Here is a 22,068-nt window from a genome sequence, read left to right as displayed (position 1 = left end):
ACTCTATAACTATACTGTACTTTGTTTCAGCTTTTTAGAATCTATTTTAAAACAAGATTTTTGACTTTATTTACTGGCATTCCCTTTTAAAACATTTTTCTTTAAGTTTATAATAAAGATGATTATATTATTTTTTAATGAGATATTATCATGAAAGATTATTTTTCTTTCTTGAGAGAGCATATAGCTTCATAATGAAAGAGGATTATCCCACTTAACATAAAAATATCCTAATAAGGATCTAATTATAGTAAGAAACAATAAGCAATCTCTCTCCAGCTTGTTAAGATGCTACTAGGATGATTATTTCCAATTGTAAGTGGAAATTCTTTTTAACCAAAAAGGCTTTAATTTCCAATCAAACAAATTATAACAATTTCGTGGAATGGCGTTGTAGTTTTTGTTTACAAAGCTAAATTATTTGATATCAAGGCATATTTCCGGCCTTAGCTGCTATTTACATTAGTCAATATAAATTGTAAATGGTTTTAGTTTAAATGACAAAGAATCATATCAAAAAGAGCAAATAAACACCATTAATATTGAAGGAGGAAAAGAGTAATTACGTATAGTTTCTGGAGAAAAGGCAGTGTGCATGCCCTGTAGATTATACTTTATTTAAAGTTTTATAACCACGTTTTCTTATTCGTTGAATTTATACTTATGGACAACGGACAAAATGAGTTATATTGCAGATGTTCAGTTTTCATCAATGAATATAAAGAAAGAGAGATAATATGCATGACAGACAGACCAACAGAACAACTAAATTATATACTGAATTTTCAGTGATAATCCAGAACGTAAAATGTAAATACTCTTCTATCAGATCAGGTTTAGTTTCACTAATAGGGTCCACAACCGCATCAATAAGATTATTTTGCGGGTGCAGCTATATGGCATAGAAAATTTTGCTATAGTGACAAACAAAATATTGCGCTTAGTGATTTTTTTGTTCTTAATAAATCAGCCGCATCAACTTTGAATTGATAAAATTTGCGCGGCTGCCGAAGCCTATTACACCAGACGCTGTCTGATAAATGTTTATAGCTGTATTACTAGAGTAGATACTATCTAAATTACTCTGTAATAAAATCTTGAATTTTTTAAGGATTATTTTATATTCAATACAGGAAAAGTAGAACGACCATTTCGTGAAAAGGCCTTCAACAGTCCATAAAATAAAGTGGACGGTATAGATGTTTGTAGATATAAAGTAACACATAGACAGATTAAGAAGCGGTATATAAATATTCTAATTACATTAGGGCAACGTTAATAACATACTTGTTTATAGTATATGCATAAATTCATAATTGCTATGCTGCCTTTGGAAGCTGGTATCCTTAATCCAACTCGATTATTGGAAAGATTTTCCTTTTCTTCACTATTCTACAATGAGGTTGTATTTTTAGGAAAGCCTTTGCAAAACTGTAATGACACATCTTTTTTAACTAGCAGCTAAACCCCTAGAGGCGTTTAAATAAGTGGTAGATTCTACTACCGTCTTTACATTTTTGTTTTAATAAGTTCCATATTGGTTCAGCGGTTAGCGAGAATCTTTTCTACAGACAGAGAGACATCCTGGTACTTTATACATATAAGGAAACAATTGTTTAAGATTTGATACTTCAGTTATAAAAAGGTAGCAAAACCTTTATAAAAATCATTATTATTCTTATAACAACTTTTTAATCGTAGAAACTGATTTACATACAAGGTAAGTTGCAGAGAAGTTTTGCTTATCAAAAGAAATGGCAAGAAAGAGGTTTGATAATAAATCGTGGGATAAATTGTTCTTAGAAAACTGATCAAGCCAAATTTTGTATTATCAACAAAACTTGAGGAATAAAACATTTTTCTATTTTCCAGGAAAAAGATTTTTTTTTGCAGAATTTGAACAATCATTTTGTCTGTTTGTTTTGTGTATTTAAAAGTGACGTAACCAAACCACACGGTTGATAAGTTAAAATCCAACCAACCGACATTCCAAATTAATTAGTTTTTAAGTAGCTTTACTGTTTAGTGCGTGAAGTGCATTAAATTAATCCTCTTTCATTTTTTGCTCTAAATAACAAAAAAATCTCCAAAAGGTTTAACTACTTTTTAAAATATCTTTGTAGAAATTGTTTTATTATAGCAATACATTCTTGTAGTTATTTAAATAAAAGTTTTATGAAGTAAAAAATTTAGCCGATTTTTAAAGCTACTATATCGAACATTTTTTTGTGTCTCTTGCTGTGTCTAACCTTTAAAAAAATATTTGTGTAAATACAATTTGAAAATACTAAATTTCTATGATGTGCTATCACTTTCAACATGATCAACCAAACACAATCTAATATTATTTGTTATTGCTATATTTTTAACACACTAGGGAGGGGACATTAAATGTAAATTATAGTGGTTCTCAAAATTTTATAAAAACATATAGACCCTTGGCACAACTATTAAATTTGATTGGTTGGTAAAACTAGCAGTGTCTAAACTTTTCCACTGTTAATATTAACACATGGTTTGTTTTTTTAATTCGGGGTGTACAACAGTTTATCTTTATTTTCTTATCCATTAAGATCTCTTAAACGCCCATTTATGAAATTTGCTATTGTGTTATCTCGTGCGAATAAAAACAATTTGTGACTATTACAGGAAGTGCAAGTACATCAGTACTTGCTTGGCTAAGGTGATTAAAAGCTGTTAGAACTGGGAGGGGAAACAGATATAGACAACATAGACGTCCAAGGGGGAATCACCCAATTACCCCCCCTAAACGAATTTGAATTTAAAAATATTTTTCATTTTACCCCTCCCATTTAAAATTTACCCCTACCTTGAGGGTGCCGTAGGCACCCCCAACTATTTATGAGGGGGTATTTAACCCCCCCCAAATAAAAAAGCTTGGACGCCCCTGCTAGACAATTTGCTGAACAGAGCGGACTTAAATAGTAAATGTCATTATCACAAATGTGATTTTATGTCAATACAATCTTTGAAATGGGTATGCACAGAAATCACTTTTTGACCTATATTTATAACTAAAGGCTAAGCCTTAATGGCCTGTAGGGGCATTTAAGTATAGAGGATAAGTAATTTATTTGTGTTTCGGGGAGGGGTTACCATTATCTTCTAGGGTCAATTTCTTTTGGGAGGGTGAAGGTTTTCTACCTTATAGTAGATATCAACCTTATCTGGACCTATAGGAAGCTTCATTTTAAGGCGAACCATATCAGTTCAGCGGTTAGCAAGATTCTTCGCTACATACATGCAGACACACAGATAGCGAAATAAGGATATATATGGATAGGGCCGTGTTTATTTTCTCAATTTTTTTCATATTTTTTGTCTGTGTGTATTCCTCTGACAGTTAGGATTATCCCCTTTCTGTCAATTATCTGTCAGACAATAATGAGAAATATCCCACCCTATAAAGCTGCCGGCAAGGGTTTAATAAGTATTCTCTTACTAGGTTGCCGTAATGGGTGATATATTAATCGTCTTTTTACAATTAAAAAAAAATTATAAAATATTGCTTTACCGAAAAAAAAGGTTTCGAAGAAATTGTAATGTTTTAAAAATTATGAAAAGTGCTAGTTTGAAACTAGATTTTGAACTTTCAAACCAATATATAAGCTTTTACCCGTAGATGAGATCTTATTCGGCAAAGAGTATTACAACATAAAGCTATAACAAAGAACCCAAAGCCATTAATGTTTTAACAGCCTAGACCTAACAAAACAAATTACTATAGCGTTAAATATTGAGAGGGTCTCTATGAGCTCTAAATTATACCAGAGGTTATCACATCAACAATTTACCTATTCGGCCATTCTTTTATTTGAAATTGTATGTGGTAGTATTGGAGCATAAAAGGGTAGTAGATCAACTAAATAAGTGCTTTCACTTGACGTGCCTGTTGTTTCCTATTAACCTCTCACCAATCACTTAATTTCAGACAAATTGAAAATGAGGAGGGGCTATTTGGTTTCCTATGTCTTACCCCTTAAAGGCGCCCTAACTCTGCAGGGCTACCTAGTATCCTATACAACCTAACCTAAGCTGACCACTTCCTTATTTTCAATTAATTTATAGAATAAAGGGAGAGTGGGTGGGTATCATTGATCATCATATATATAGCTATTATCCTGTCCAAATATGAATTACTAAAATCAATATCAACTTTAAAAGTAAATAGAATGACTTATTGTACATTTTGGTAAATTGTCAGTTTATCTGTGCAATGATAAATATTTCTAGTCTACGGAGGAGCTAAGCATAATTTACCAAGGTCAAACAAAAGATAAAAACAAAACAACGGTTTTCTTTATAATCAGAAAAAATCAAAATAAACAAATTTTTAACAAGTTCAGGCTTGATTGATGTTAATTTTGTGTGCATCCTAATAGGTTTAATCGACATACTTTAGTTTCAGTTTAGCAGATTACTTTAAACTTCCAAAAATCGGCAATATTTATGACTTACAGTTATAATATCAAATATCAAAACTTTACATAACAATATTAATCTCAAATTTTAAAAAAAGGAACAGAGAGAAAAGTTGTGCAATTAAAAGGTTACCTTAAAACAAACACAGAGTGAGAAAGGAAGGGTGACCATGACTAGCCCCCAGGAGACAGCTGTTAGCAGCCAGCCGCATATGCCGATACCATCGTAACCGTCGTCAGCTGAAAATAAAAATATTATTTTAATAAAAATCCAAATATAAGAATATTAAAATAATACAAATCCTATTGTATAAAGTAGATTTCAGTATTGAAATTGTTTTTCTTAGGATATTTTCATGCCTATCCCATTATATGCTATGGGCGCATCCGCATATACAGTGTGTTTTTTTTATGAGAACTTTTTTGAAAGCAATTTTACCCCACTTATAGTTATCAGAATTTAATGATTAATGGCTTATTTTCTTTGTTTTTTAAGGCAATTAATAGGACAACAAAAAAATATTTCAGTTTTTATTTCAAAAGTACAGTAAAATCTAAAATTCAAAACTTAGGTGTCAACATATAAAAATGGTTTTAGCGCATTTTTCTTTAAAAAATGGATTTTCTGTAGTCGACTTTGGGTGGCCAGTACTCCCTCCCTGGTTGAGATATGACCTTCAAACTTTAATATGTTCTAGTACATGTCCCTAATTGTATCTGTATACATTTTTAGCTCTATATACTTTGAAGTGTTTAGCAGCCATTCTTGCAAAAGGTTGATTATTTGAGCATAAGAAAAATGCGCTAAAACCATTTTTAGATGTTGACACCTAAGTTTTGAATTTTAGATTTTACTGTACTTTTGAAATAAAAACTGAAATATTTTTTTGTTGTTCTTTTAATTGCCTTAAAAAACAAAGAAAATAAGCCATTAATCATTAAATTCTGATAACTATAAGTGGGGTAAAATTGCTTTCAAAAAAGTTCTCATAAAAAAAAACACTGTATTTTGAAAAGTATGATTATGTAGCAAAACAAGAAAGTTTTCAAATGAGCATTATTATTTTATTAAACTATAGATTTTCAAATGCTAATATTAGAATAAATATTTATTTTACGATATTTGTTACAAATTTGAAGTATAATTAAAAAATGTATATTTCAATTTAAGTTAACAATGACCATTATTCAGCTTACAAACTCTTCAAATTTGAGCTGAACAAACTTAGATATTGTAATATTTATTTTCAATTTTGTTATATTATGTTCAGTATAATCAATGAATATGGCTGGGTAAGGTTTGAAAAAATTAATGTAAACTTATTAATCAATCAACTACTAATTTGTACCTTTTATAAATGATTTTAAATATTTTAGTATATACCAGTGTCTACGCGATAGTGGCCTCTAGGGGCGCTTGAGGTGGTGGTGGGTTGATTTCGACTTTTTTTTTTAAGGAGAGGGGTAGTAGCTATATCAGCTTCCAAGGACCTTTAGAAATCTACACTTTATCGATTACGCGGTTAGCTAGATTATATTCTGTTACTTTTAAAAATTATAAAAGTGGATGCAAATATTCAATGGATTGAATTGGTTTTTGCTTAACCTGTATTTCAACTTAAACAATTTGAATTTTTAAAAATTTCTGGCTAAAATGAAAGAAACAGTTTATGGATCTGTACACAAATAGACTGCAAGAAAGATGTCCAACCATTTCCGAAAAAAAAAGTTCAAACTACTTCCTAAACGCAAATTTACAAATTACAAGTAAGTATTCAATTATAATATGATGTGTAAAACTTCAAATAGATTTGAATCAGTGAAAAGTCTGATTTCATTGTGTTTTTCATTGATTAAAAAAAATATTGCTTGAATATTTAAAGTTCTGTGAAATTGTTGGCACACATAAAGAAATGGGAAGCTTAGGTTTTTGCTGGTGATACCTCTTTGTTAAGGTGCAATACTTAAAATAGTTTCTTGAGTATTATTAAAATAAAATTCAGTTTGAGGAATACTTAATAGTTTGCTTTAATACTTAAAATAAATAAAATATAAAACACATATTTTGTTTTAGGTTTATTTTTGCCTAAATTCTAAAATATTATTTTATTGATATGTTTCCAAATTTTTAACGAAAAACTAAAATTACTTAATCTCATAGCCTATTTTTTAAAGAATTGAACTCAAGACTCGTGTGTATGCAGAGCAATGACAAACTCTTAATACAGTTTAACTAGGATGTTAATATTCAAGAGAAGCAAAGCAATAAGAAGTAAGAAAACAAGAAAAACAAGTCTTATTTTTGGCATTTATTTTTCTATGGAAAACACTATTCATTTGGCACACCATCTCTATCTGACAATGACAACGTACATTATAGAGTTGCTATAAAATAGAACATTATTGCAAAATTTTGTGGAAACATTGATGAAATCAGAATCAATGTATGAAAAAATTTATATAATATTTAAGTTCATATTTATATCAAAAGTTACAAAAAATCATAAAAAGCCGAGAAATCGGAAAAATCATTTATAAATATTAATACATTTTTTTCCCTTTATTGTAAGATAAAATACGGTAAATCCATTAAACAACCTTTTCATTCCTTGTTTTTTTTTTAATAAAAAAAAACAATAAGCTATAATCTATAAAACTTATTTATTGACGTTGATCATAAAGAAAAAAAGAAACAACTTTCCAAAAGTTTTTCTTGGTTTTACATTTTTTTTTATATATTTTATATTTTACAAGTAATGTTTTTCATTTTACTGTTCTTTTATTATGTAACTAGCGGCTACGCCCCTAGAAGCCTCTAGGAGCACTTAAGGTAGGACGGGAAAAAGTCGACCTCATCCCTTTTAAAATTTGAGTTTCAAAAGAGTAAAAAAAAATTTTTTTGGGTGGGAGGGGGGTGAAGACACCCTTCCCAAATAGTTTAAAACCTCCCCAGGACCTATAAGAAGCTTCATTGTAAAGGAGAACAATATAGGTTCAGCAGTTAGCGTGATCCTTTTGGACAAACAAAAAACGCTTGCTACTTTATATAATAGGATGAGAGAGTAGAGTATTCCATATCCATGTAAATAGCTTAAAACCATCAGAGGTTTCTAAAACATATTTCATCCAATCGGATCGGCTGTTACCGAGATTAAGCTTCAGACTATAAAAAGCTTAAAATATTCTTGTATGCATGTTCCCTGCACCAAATCGGTGTAGCAGTTACCGAGATATTAATCTTCAAACGGACAGGCAGCCAGACGGACATATATATTTATAGTTATTATTGTGGCTGCCCTTCTTATGGTCAAAATAATCATTGTTTGATTATATTTGGTCTATATTTCATTTTATAAAAGAAATTGTCTGTCCTTGTCACAATGTTCAGACCAATGTCAATTCTCCAGTTGCTAAATTTAAAGAAATCACAGCAAAAAACAGCTCAACGAGCCTAAAAATTATCTGTGCTTCTATGACAAATCGGCCATAGGAACCATCTCAAATCTTTTATCAAATATTTTGATGGCCACCATTTTCCGATGTTTCTTGATTAAAAATTCAACACATGGATGTTACATCAAATTTAGAATATATTGCCCCAGTATCACACTTCATATTTATGAGCATTTTTATAATTTTGGAACAATTTTCATTAATTCCAATTTTTAGAGGGTAAAGTCAATAATGGTTATGTATTTTAGAAGCGAAGCTTTTCAATAATAAAGTTCGGTACATCCCTCAATCCATCCGTTTGTTATTGACCTATGTTTTTATGGTTGTTGTCATCCTTGCTGTATAATATATGTTACTAGCGGCTACGCCCCTAGATAACTCTATGAAAACGTAAGGTGAGAGAGAAACCTCATCACTTATTAAAAATTTAAGTTTTAAAAAGAAAAAGTTAAAAAAATACTTCTGGGGGTGTATTTTGTTCAAGGGGTGGCTTTCCTTGGGAGGATGTAAACCTCCCCCAAAATAGTTATAAACCTTCCCTTGACCTAAAAGAACTTCACTTTAATAGAAAAGCATATCGGTTCGACGGCTAGCGAAATCCTTCTCTACAGACAATAAGAGCTTACTTCTTTATATAATAGGATTATTCGACAATGACGTATGACGTAGTGACGAACAAATATATAAATTTTATTTAGCTTACAAGTGTACTTTAGACTTAAACCACGTGTTTGATGATGAAACAAATAAGATAAATTGATAGATATAAAATTTTATATTTCCTTGTTCTTTTATCATAGAAAATATATAATAATATATCAACTTATCTTGACAATTAAGCCCCTCGAAAAAATCTAATTATTTTTTTTTAGTTGCGAAGCTACTATATAAAACACTTTCCGTCCTTTGCTATAAATGCTATGGGATTGCTATATCAAAATGTGTGATATACTTGGCTGGTAATTAAGATGCAGTTCCGTAATGCTATGCGATACATATTATTTTGGTAATGAAAACTTTGTTTTCTTAGCCGCTTTTAAAGATAGACGACTGGTTTTTACGTTGATATGCTTCATTTTTTCTCTACTTCGCTAGCTTGGAAACAAGTACTATCATAATAAATATATCCCTCTAACTAATAATATTTTGATACACGTTTATTCCCTAAGTGGTTTTGAAGTACAATTTACAAAAAATATCTCAAGAGTATTCTTTCTTTTTAAAAATAATTATTTATTTAATTGCTTTTCAAAAATGAGGGATTAGTTTACTTATAAGTCTTATACTTTTAATTTTCTTATCATGGGTACTTCGCCAGTAGATTATAAGAGACATTTATACAACATACTATAATATATATTAACTAGCGGCTTCGCCCCTAGCCTCTAGGGGCTTTGCCCCAAGAGGCAATTAAAGAAATAAAATAATTACCTCTGGAGATGCCCCCACAAATTTTGAATAATTTAAAAAAAATATAGGGGGGATTTTTTCATTTTTTTTTTTTGGGGGGGGGGGTTGGGGGTGTCCCACTCCCAAGAAAATAGCCTAAAACCACCACAGGACCAGTAAGTATATTTCCTGAAGAGTAGAATCCGATCGGTACTGTGGTTACCGAGATCTGAAGGGACAGACAGACGGACAGACATCATTCTACTTTGTATTATTGATTGCCTGTATGTCTGTAACGTTTATTTAGACATATAGAAAACTCTGTAACATGTAAATGGAATTTAGGAAGCGTAGCAATTCTTTAATACAAACCAAAAAGTTTGTACATTATTTTTAAAAACACGAAGACTTTTAGGAAAACAGTTTAAACATTTTTTTATTTATATTTATTTTTGTAAATCTTATAGCTTAACATTTTCTAAGTTTTGTTATTTTCCGATACAATGAACAATATCGAGTATCACATAATTTTATTCAGTAATAAGTTTAGCTTTTTATCATAAAAAATAAAAAAAATAAAAACCTTACAAATTATCTTAGAACCTTTCTAATAAAAACGCTTAAATTTAGCTAAAGTAAGACTCCAATTTAAAATTTACAATAATCTATGACCCTAAGGTAAAACATTTGTTAAATTAGAATTAATTTCCGTGCTTGCCTTAATAGCTTTGTGCAATTTACCTGATATAATATAAATTCCTTAGAATAAGATTTGAAAAATAAATATTTGTTTCACTGCACACTTATTTCAAAAATTCAGCGGAAATTCTTTTGTGCCTTCATAGCTTAGGAGGTATAGGCATTGTGTAATTTAAAAAAAAAGATTTTCAAGTATAAGATTTCAAATATACTCATATATATTATAGGGGACTTATAAGAAAAAAATATCCCCGATCAGGTTTAAGCCCATACGGATTAGACCTTAATGAATAGGGGTTATAAATTTATATCCTTACAATATAGAGAATTGGGGTTATATTACCCTGTATGTCAAAAACTATCAGCATTTTTATGCATGAAATTTTAAAGAATATCGACTATTTGCCAATAAATAAAGATGTAATGGCTGTTATATTTTTGAAAATAGTTCATTAAATTTTAAGGGGTTGATTGATATATTTTTTCACCCCTAGTTCTTATCCCTATCTCTGCTTGTAAGCAGCAGTAGAAGGATTTATGGAAACTTTAACAAGGATGTATCATTAACAATCCTTAGTAGCGAAGCATAACCGTGTAAATCTCTTATTTGAAAGGCTCCAGACTGGCGACGTAAAAACATGTTTTATATGCCAAAAGCTAACATTTTTTATAACTAAATATGTCTTAAATGAAACAAGAAAACTATTGTAGATTATAGATAACTGGCCAATAGAGTATCTTTGGTACATAAACCACATTCACATCTATCTTATAATGGATCAGGAAAAAAAGTTTAACGCATTGAGAAAAAATGGACTAATTTAAAAATGTATTGACGGATTTTTTTTACGGGAAAATTGTACTATTAATTTTCATATAGTAAATTCTTTGTATGTATTGTCCTATTACATAAAGTAGTAAGTTTTTTTAGTTTGAAGTTTAATATTTCGATTGTAACCTTTATTTTAGGGAAGCCTCACTAAGATCCCGGAATGGTGTTATGCTTTTATTTACCCTTCCCCACCCTACCCCTTGTTATAAAAAGACCTAGATGCTAGAGGTGCATCCGCTAGTTATCAAAATAGTATTAAACAAAGCCATTTTTGTAACACTTAGTTTCTAATTCTTCTCACTCAACTTATCTTGATCCAAGACAAGAGAGGTGTGATTTGTATTTTTTTTAACTTAAAGAAGGTAGGGGATAGCAATATTTTAGTATACCTATAGGTATAATCAGGAGGTATGCATGAATACAGATAGTAAGAGGGAAAATACTTTAAACTTTTCTTAATCTTGATAAACTTTAAAAATGTAAGACTTAAATTTACTTTATCTATTTAAGAACGCAGCTATTCTTCTATTCAATTAAATTTAAGGTACAAAATATTAAATCCGGGAAAAAATGATAAGATACAAGTCGTTAAATTAAGCAATTTATTTAAACACAAAAATCTTAAAAGGGAACTTCGGACTTTGAAGATTTTAAAAAAATGCAATCTATTTACAGTTGACAAGTGACCACTTATTATTTGGATTAAATGAATGTTATTTCATACAAAATGCGAACACTATCATATAACCAATTGTGTGGTCAGATTATTCCTACTCTTTTTTACTATTGCTCTAATTAAGTGATTGTTTATCTAGACTTTCAACATCCATAATTATTTCCTTATTATCAACTAATAAATCATAAAATTGGGGTGTTTATTTAATTCCTGTGCTATCTATGATCTTCAAAAGTATAAGATAATATTTGAAATTACTAGAGAAAAAAAATACATTAAATTACTAAATTATAAACTTAATTGCCGAGAAAATTAACTCATAATTACTGCTATTTATCTTCGATGTTCAGCATAAATTTGTTACAGAATATAACCTAAACTTTGATTTCAGTAAATTAAGCAAATTATTAGAAAGGGAGGAGACACTAGCAAATAGATTAATCTTTACCCCAATTCTTAGGTTTTAAACACAAAAATTAAACTTTAACTTAAAATTTGAGCCTTTATATATTCTAATCAATTTCGAGATTTTCAGGGGGGGGGGGAGGAGGTTCAATTTACTAAATAGTGTACAGATTGCCCAAAATACGACAATAACTTATTAATAATCGACATAATCGTTCATGTATCACATCGACCTTGGTATAGATAGGCCTGATAAATGTACGGATAAAAAGGTTGCTATAAATACAATAAAACTGATGACTAGCAATATTTACAGAGTTGGGAGGATGAAAGCATTTTTATTTACTCTGGAAATTATAACAAAAAAATATGAAAAGGTTTTATTATATCGAGAAAATTCACACACGCCTCATCAAGCTATTAGTTTATTTTTTTTTATAAAAATTTAGAAAATAGATAAGTTAGGGGAATAAATAAGGCGCATATTAATAAACTTTTAGCAAATATTAAAGTAAAAGAAAATATCTAAAGTTTATAAAGAGTAAAAGAAAATGCTGCCATCCTCCCAACAATAAAAAGCAATATTTCCTAGCATAAAAAATGTAGTTTGCATGCCCTGCACAAAATACAAGAAATAATACACATTTTCTTTCTTTCATGCCAAATGCAAGATGGAAGGACAATTATTGTGATAAATAAAGTTTAAAAAATGTCAATCTAGATTCAGAGACAAATCTAAATATTTGGTGGAAATAAAACAAAGGTATCCTAACCTGTTCTATGATAGATTATCTGAAATAGCCCAATGGTGCTAAGGAAATCTACGCCTAAAATAACCTCGAGTGCAATGAAGCATGTTAGCATGATGCGCGCACGGTGCACCCTGTCGAGACTCGAGGCTATTTCATATTATTTATATGCATTGATTTGTCTATTTTTTTAATGGGAAAACTTAGGCTGTGCTGCTGGAAAGTTGGCAATTAGCAGCCCTTAAAATTGAATAAAAATTTCTTTCCTTCGTATTGCCTGTATTTTTAAATTCGGCAACTTCCTTTTAGTTTTAAAAACATCATGCAATAGGGAATGAACCTGGTATTAAGAGAATAATTGCTATTTTATTACATTACAATCCTTTCTTCTTTTAATATTTTCCAACTTAATTTTATACTTTATAATTGGGGGAAAGTTATTTGGTTAAACGAATTTAAAAAAAAAGATATTAATTTGTTTATCAGAATAATTGTCCACTGCATAGAAATATGATGATGCACATTTTTCAAGTAAACAAGGATGACAGATATTAAAAGTTATTCTTTAATGGAGCGATAGAATGTACAACAAGAGGATTATTTTTTACGAAAAAACATATTTATTAAAAATTTCTTTCTTTCAATGGTTAACATTTTGTGATTTTTTTTCATAAGTTGGTGTGTTTTTGTAAATTTTAATATTACAAAAAAACCTTGTTTTAAAATCTAATTTGAATTTTAAAAATTTAAAGGAGGATTTAAGAATTTTGTGTAAATTTTTATGATAATGAGTTATTGGTTTCCGTTTAAGTTTATATTCGGCTCTCATTTTCTAATTGAGAGAAAGTTTTACTCTGAGAACATTTTTGGTAAAAAATTATAATATTGAATTTTAATGACAAAAACAGAAGAATGAGCTAAAAATAAACGTGGATTTGTCTGAATATCGCTATTTGTTGACGGACGTCTTGGTACGCTTTAGTAGTAATTTCTCGCATTGTATTATAGACAGTTTTCCGCGGATATTTTAAAATAAAAGAAAATATGTGTATAATACAGTGTATAATAATAGATTTTAAAATAGATAGGAGAAATTTAACATGCCTTATAAAGATTTATGAAAAATTAAGACAAAACGTTCACAAAATTAGCTGGGATATTGTTCATCGTTAGCAGACGGTGACACACGTATGCTAAAAAAGGAATATTGATGTGCTAAATTTTAATTTCCAAATGTGTACGCAGTTTCCGCGGTGTTTCCTCATCCTATCTCAATATTTACTAATAGCCAAGAAACTTCAAACTAAAAAAATGAAAATTAAAGTTTGGAATGTATAAATCGTTTATACGTTCCAAATTTTGGAAGTTTGAAGCTTTTTTAGCTAGTAGTAAATATTGAGATAGGATGAAGAAACGCCGCGGAAACTGCGTACACATTTGGAAATTAAAATTTTTCACATCGGAATATTGGTTTCTAATAACACAGAACTCTGACATCTGACATCTAAACGTTTTTGTGGATGTCTTACACATAGTTTTGTTTTGGAAAAAGAATAATAAACTATAAATAAGTAAAAATTATAGGAGAAGGGAATAATATAAAGTAAAAACTATCGAATGAACGAACTTTTGATTTTACTAGCTTAAAAACACGATTTCTCATTCGTTAGGGAAATCACTCTGGGGACTTTTATATTTTGTATTGATTGGTTTGTACAAACCTTCAGAGCAGGGGCGTCCAAGCTTTTTATTTTGGGGGGGGTAAAATTTTTTTAAGGGGGGGGTAATTTGGTTTTGGGGGGGGTAAAATGGCGCGCGAAGCGCGCCGCAAATTTTTTTTACCCCCCCCAAAATTTTTACCCCGGGGGTAAAATTTGCTTGGGGGGGGTAATTACCCCCCCTGAAATCTGTTGGCAGGGGTAAAATTTGTTTATCCCCCCCAAAATTTACCCCCGGGGTAAAATTTTTGGGGGGGGTAATTTAAATTTTATAAAAAATTTAGTATTAAAAATGCGCGCGAAGCGCGCAAAAATTTTTTTTGTTAGAGATTTTCTATTTTGGGGGGAGTATTTACCCCCCCAAAATGTTTTGGGGGGGTAAATACCCCCCCCAAAATGTTTTGGGGGGGTAAATACCCCCCCCAAAATCGTTGTGGGTGCCTACGGCACCCCCAAGGTAGGGGTAATTTTTTTTTGGGGGGGGTATTGTTCACAAAATTTTGGGGGTGCCTACGGCACCCCCAAAATCGTTTGGGGGTGCCAAATGGCCCATTACCCCCCCCCTTGGACGCCTATGCTTCAGAGCCCAAACTTTTCACCAATAATCTTAATCTACTAGAGGGGTAATTTTGTTCATCATAAATAGGAATGTAAAATGAAAATTAATCAGTCATTGTCTAAACATTTAAGTGTAGAAATTATATTCACATTAAATATCTCTTCATAAAAAATCTGAGATTATCTAACTTGTTTCCAATACAGAAAAAAAAAACTTTAGTGATATCTAGCCATTGAAAAAAAAAGTTTTCTTATTTAGAGGTCATTACAAATGAATAAAAGAAAAATCATGAAAACTTTAGTTGGAATAATAAAACAATAATTACAAAATTTGATATTGTTAATCATAATAGCAAATATGCTCTATAGGTAGTAAAGGTCTGTCTGTATGTCTGTCCATCCGTCTCACTGACCCGAAAAGCATTTTGATATTCTGTAAAAACACATCCACTTCACTAAACTAAAAACTACCCCAGTTTATTTTAAAATTAAATAAAATTTATTTTATTATTTTTTATAATCTCTTTATTCTAAATTTGAAAATGCATTTAAAATTAGTTTAAATCTTCGTTGGAATGATATGTAGAATTTTGTTAATATTTTATTAGGACTTTACTTATTTGTGTTATTTATATATAATTATTTTTATAAGTTAGGTAATATACTAAAATATTAAACTGCATTTCAATAGAGGAGGGAGATGGCAGAAAAAGAGCCCAACACCAACCAATGATTTAAATTTAGATTGTTAATTACTTGAAATAATCGCCGCAGCTGAGCAATGCTTTCCAAAAAAGGAATACTCAATTAGTGGCCAAAAAGATATTAACAAATAGACAAAAATTTACTACTTCATAGAGTAGTAATATTAAATGTTTTAGTAGAATTTCTGTGTGACATCGGTATAAATTTGTATGAGTCAAGCCGTATAAATGCACCTAAACCCCTTTTGTAGCATGATATTAATTGTAGTGAAGCCACTCTTCATATTGGATATGTCAGTTTATCTGTAGGAACCGTTAATTCTGACCTCTACACAAACATTACCTGGCAAGGGTTGGCTTATTTTAAAAGGAATATATCCTATTATAGAAAGTACTAAGTTTTTTTTTGTCTGTAGCTTAAGCTTTCAACTACTGAACCGATTAATTTTGTTATCTATTTTAGGACAGCTTTACATAGGTTTATACTATGTCCGTCTATTAATTAAGATCATGGGATGGTTTCAGCTAATTTTCTGCCTTACCCTGATACTTTAAAAATGAAACCCACAGATAATAAAGGCGCAGCAGCTAGTAAGAAAAATAGTGTCAATAAGACAGATATAAAGTATCCTATGAAAAATTTTAATTTTGTCCTTTAAGCTTCTCTACAATGAATTCAATCATTCTGGCTGAATTTTATTATCCCAATTATTCAGAGATTATTCAAAGAGTTGTTGTAAATCCCCTACAATAATATTAATTTCAAAGCAAAAAGGGACTTTATCTAATACTAGCAGCTACGCTCCTAGAGTCCTCTAGAGGCACTTTAGGTGAGTCGAATTTTATAACCCAATTAATTATTTTAGATTTTAAAAGAAAAGGTAAAAAAAATTTGAGGGGAGGAATTTTTTTGGGAGGTGGTGCCCCCCCCATTTTTTATTTTAGTTTAAAAAATTAAAAAAAAAATTGGGGGGGAAAATTTTTTTTCTAGGGGCGATTTATCTTAGGAGGGTGGTAATACCCTCCCCTAAATTAGTTATAAACCTTCCCGGGACCTATGAGAAGCTACCCTGTTAAGGAGAACTTGATCGGTTCAGTGGTTAGCGAGATCCTTCGGTACAAACACACAGACATTTAGACATCCTGTTATTTTAGTATAAGGATAATCATATACTTTTTACTTTAGGCAAATTACAAAGTGACAATCAATGATTAGAACGCAAGTTTGAAAATCTTGTATATTTATAAATAAACATTTTTCAAAATATTTGTAAATTTTAAAACCTTTATGTCCATGAAAAAAATATTTTCAAAATCAGATCTTGGAGATTTTTTACAGCTTTGAAAAAATTGCTTATGATTTGTACTGTCTGTTAGTTTATTTGTTTATTTAAACCTATTTATAGATTTGTTATTTTATTAGATCAAAATGTAAACGCATAACTTTGAATCTATTTTGAAAGTTTAAAAATAAATCAAGAACGTTAATTTTATGAATACACGATATCAGTCATATTTTATAAAAACACTAAAAAGAAAAGGACTTAATTCAGCGAGTATTACTAACCAGAAGGCAGACCAATATGTGTGATTTTTTGAAGTAGAAAACTAAAAATAACTTTAAAAAAAACTCTTATTAGGTAAGACACACGAAGGAAAGTATTTTTTGATAAATTGCTTATCACTGGAAAACAGCTGAAATAGCATAAGAATAATCTGTCTTAAAACAAAAGGATGTATAGGAAGCTCACGGCTAAAGAAAATGAGCATAAAATAAGACTTTTTTTTTAGAAATAATTGGTTATAGCTTTTCAAGATTTTTTGCCTAGGTTCAACCTATTCTAATGATCAGAGAACCGTTTATACATTCTTTCATATATCCGATATGATCCGAAAATACCTAAAAAATGTGTTTTGGTCAATTAAAGTTTATGTTATACAAAGAATGTGAAAAATTTGACACATTTTTGCTCTGCCACCAAAACACCTTAAAGCTATACACACACTTTTAGATAAGTTAATGAGATAAATGTATTAATTTGATTTTAACAGTTTGACTTTAGAATAATGTTTAACGTCATTTCTATAAGGGATTAAATCTTGTAAAATGCATAGTAAGATTTTATATCCTCAATCCTTTTAATAAAAGTCAACTTTTTTAAATAATTGTCATAGAAAATGAAAGTTATTCTTTATTTTATTTCTGCAATTCAGCGTCATTTAGTTAGTTTTTTTTATGTGAATTCAATAGTTACAGGTATAAGCAGCCGCAATTAATCCGCTATTTAAGTTCTTTAAAAAAACAATAATATAAAATCAAATAGACAAGAATAGATGTCATTTTATTTTGGCCCAATAAGGTTCTTTAAGAAACGGCGGCGGCAGACGGACCATGATCAAAAGTATTGAATGTTAAAAATGCACTTTAAGTTTTGACAAACAATGTTGTAATGTTTTGTTACCAAGTTGCTTTACATTTCAAGTATCGCAGCTACACTTAAATTGTGTAATTGTTGTGATAATTTTTATATTTCTGTTTAGTTTGATAAACAAATCAGACAGTAATATTCTTTTCAAGATTTATAAACAAGAATTTTTTTCAAGATACTCTGTTTATATCACTTTTTCACACACATTAAAAAATTATCATAGAGAAAAATGAGAAAATATTAGAAGAAGGAAAATTATATGCATAATAAAGATGCACGTTGAATTAAAAATTGAAACACTTAGCAATAAAGCTCATTGCCCTGCACCGACAAAGGTCATGCAATTAAAAGGGTTGGTTGTCTTTTGGACATTACTTTACTATCTTTTCATGACCTAAGTACTATATAACTTATCTAAAATCTGGTGAAAACATCCTTTGTTTTTGATTAAGCCTAATGTCGGCGTGGCTATGAAACTGGTGGAACCATTCTTCATATCATGTCTAAGTTGTTGTTAACTTGTAATCTAATTGACCTTATAGTTTTATTGGAAAACTAATTTTTATTGCAAGGTTATTCTTTTCATTGTACTCTTGTACAATTGACGGATGCGTTCCCTAGCTTCCAGGGGCATCTTACCCTTTTTGAAAAATGGCTAAAAACCAGCCCAAAACCAGTGTCAAGCTTCTAATAAATATTGATACTTTAAATCATAGGTTTAAAGTTGGGGACGTCTGTCAAAGCGACTTTAGTCATATTGCATATTATAATTTATGAATGTGCTAGAATTTCAGAGATGTACTATTTAAATTAAAAAAATTTTAATTTTAAAATAGAATTTTATATATCTGTTATTTTAAACAATTTTGAAGTATTTCAAAATTGCAATTTAAATTTTAAATTTAAAAACTGTTGTCCTTATTTACTTAATTTTTACAAAATATCAAAATAAAAAGTCATGCAAATAATGTTCTTGTTTAATCATTTAATTATTGAATTATATGAAAATTTTACAACAATGTTTTATGTTTATACCTTTATCATCTTTCTTGCCATCAAAGCGCATTAAATCATTCATTTCATCCGCCCCCATTTTGTTTGTTGTAGGGTGTCGTCCTTGTTATTTTATTTATATTTTGATGTTGATGATATATAAATAATGTATCATGTATGGATGGATAACTCTAGACTATAACAAGGATGCGACAGTAGGCAGGCAGCGGCGAAGTTATTCTTGATAATGGCGAAGAACAACATGCATGAGAGGCTGGTCTACTGAAACCAAGCATGGTCTACATACATCATGTACTTAACAAGCGCATGTCTTTCAATGCCAATGTAAGTTATAAGGATGAATAAACTATAAATATTTAAAATTATAAGAAATATTAAAAAAATACTTCAAATTCACTGAACGTAGTTTTATAGCGACTACTTACTCATTTTGCATTCCAATTATCTTTAAAACTGCTTCAACAGATAACTTTTTAGAAAGATTTATTTATTATAATGGTCACCAAATCAATTTCTAACTATGATAACCCGTTACATTTTATATGCAACGTTCACTGTGTCTTTATAAAAGTGTTATTTACTAAAGACGGAGTCTTAACGGAGACTGAAGGGAAAATGTTCGGTAGTTTCTCTAGGAGTATAGTGCTGTAGAGTCCCGTATACATACACAATATACTATACACTCCTCACGGACATTGACACAGGGATAGGGCAATTGGAAATAAATTATACGTTCCTTAATGATTGATAAATTAATCAACCTAGTATTAGTATCTATTATTAAAATTTATGTTATTAAGCTTTGTAAAATTAAAAACAAAGTCCAAATCGCTACTGTTTAAAGCAAATAATTTAAAAGTGTAAAAAAATAATCCAACTTTTATTCTAACTATTAGGGACAACAAAGAAGGAAATAGGTTTCATATTCGTATCTTGGGACAATTATCTGTAATACTATAATTTCTAATTAAAAAAAAGTTTTTATGTTGTTATTTATATTTATTTTCTATGTTTCTGATTAGCTCTAACTAATACTTTTCTATCAGATTGAAATGAAGAAGTTTCGTGATTTTCCCCCCAATTTTGTATACTAATTTGTTTGTTTATTCGATCTATTTTATTAACATTCAAGCTCGAAAGAGAGGAACTAAAAAAATTGGAATAGTTAATTAGCGTATCGTATTATAGACAGCTTTCCAAGGATATAAAATGAAAAAATATTACGTTTATTGGTTCGAATCTCGGCAAAGCACCGTGTCATAACTAAAGTCGTTCAAGTTAGTTCCTACTGATGCTATATCAGGTGCGCGGACATAAGTAGATAGTGTAAGTTAATTGGCTTGGCCCAAAACAGGCGCAACTCATTACCATGCACAGTTCCAGACAAAGGACGTGCATGGTTGTTTGAAGAGTATGTGACCATATAATCATGCACAGTAAGATTTGATTCAGAAAATTATAAAATCTTTAACTGTTTTAACAACAATATTTTATTTGATTTTATTATCTTATACATCTGATTTTTAGAATACTGATACCTAGGACAACAAAGTACAAATTATAAGCGAAGCATCTCAATAAGCAAGTTCTAAAAATGTAAGTATGTCATTACACAGTATCCAGTATTCAAGTAATGCAGGTGCAAAAAAATTACTTTTTTATACTTATACATTTATATTCTGCTTATTCATTTCTGTCACTCTACACGTGTTAATTAATGTTCGTTAGTTCTTCCTTTTGACTTTAGAGCTTCACTTTTATGGATGTTGTCATCCATGTTTCAAATGTAGTTTAAAACATAACTAATGAGGTAAAAAGTATATAAGTTATGATTTTCTACCCCTCAATTAATATTTAGACGTCAATTTGGCGGACGTAGTGACATGCCATTGTTGAAAAGTATCTGCGTTACTTATTTGTAGAACTACCAAACAAGTTTTGCTTTTATTACAACTTAAAAGCAATATTAAAATAAGGTTTTCGGTCAGACAATAGAAAAATATTAATCAAATTTCAATGTTGTATAAAAACGACATAACAGTTCACTAACCGCTGGATCGATATTGCTTTCTTAAAAAGCTTCGCCTTTTTTGAGATCCTAGGTTTTTATCTTATTCGGGGAGAGTGCCTCCAGTCCCTGCGAAAATATCCGTGTTGATCATCATTTTTTTTTGTAAAAACAAAATTTATTATTGTAGTGCTTTTTTAGGCCTCTACGGGCAAAGTCCCCAACTTAGTTTTACAACAACATCTACATCAACATCAACTCAAAGAAAATTACATTTATGTTATCTTACGATTGGAAGTTGATATAGAATAAATTTATTTATGAAAATTTTCCTACCAAGACGACATTTATTCCCTCAACAAAAAAATCTCCCAACAAAAATGAAGAAATTCTGCAAACCTAGTTTTGCCACAGATTTTGAAGTAAAAAATATGATAATAAATGCATTTATTGTGATTTTAGGATGAACATGAAAGAAAATGATGTTTAAGTGAAATAAATTAACTTAAAAATACACAACAAAGTTAATTGGCATTTTCTGAAAATAATCATATCACCTATCTGACACTTTTGATTAGATTTGTTCTATGGTTTTGTTTCATTCAATGAAGTTGATAGTTTTAAATCTTAAAATAAAGTTTTATCATTTGTTAATACTTTTAATGATGTGCTTAATAGATTTAAGACAAATTGCAATGAAATAAAACAATGTCACATTGGACGATATAAATAAAGAACAGAACAGATACAAACTTGTAATTCAAAAACGTTAAAAATAGCTCAAACTATAGAATAAGTTTTGTAGGTATGATATATAAAGACTAAAAACAAATATAAATTTGTAATGGTGTAATGTACTGAATTTTGTTCTTTTTTTATAGTTAATATAAAATATTTTATCAGTTACTCATATATTGAATGTTATTGTAAATATTTTGTTATTTTAAAAATTTTGATTTATAATCTAAATGTCGTCTTCCTTGTAAATTCTA

General features: G+C 29.7%; 1 protein-coding gene across 5 annotated transcripts in view; it reads right to left on the bottom strand.

The window, feature by feature from the left end:
• The window catches only part of LOC145306665 (band 7 protein AGAP004871-like), a 324,172-nt gene that overhangs the window by 39,026 nt on the left and 263,078 nt on the right, over positions 1–22,068 (bottom strand). For all 5 annotated transcript variants that reach the window (XM_080148969.1, XM_080148960.1, XM_080148976.1 and 2 more), the window contains exon 2: positions 4,576–4,682. In XM_080148969.1, the coding sequence (XP_080005095.1) occupies positions 4,576–4,682 (107 nt within the window). The remainder of the gene's footprint in view (positions 1–4,575; positions 4,683–22,068) is intronic.

This window comes from Acartia tonsa, chromosome 2 (assembly GCF_053477335.1).
Source record: "Acartia tonsa isolate MP-2025a chromosome 2, ASM5347733v1, whole genome shotgun sequence".
Lineage (NCBI taxonomy): Eukaryota > Metazoa > Arthropoda > Copepoda > Calanoida > Acartiidae > Acartia > Acartia tonsa.
Note: the sequence above shows the minus strand (reverse complement) of the source record. Positions and strands in the feature narration are given on the sequence as shown.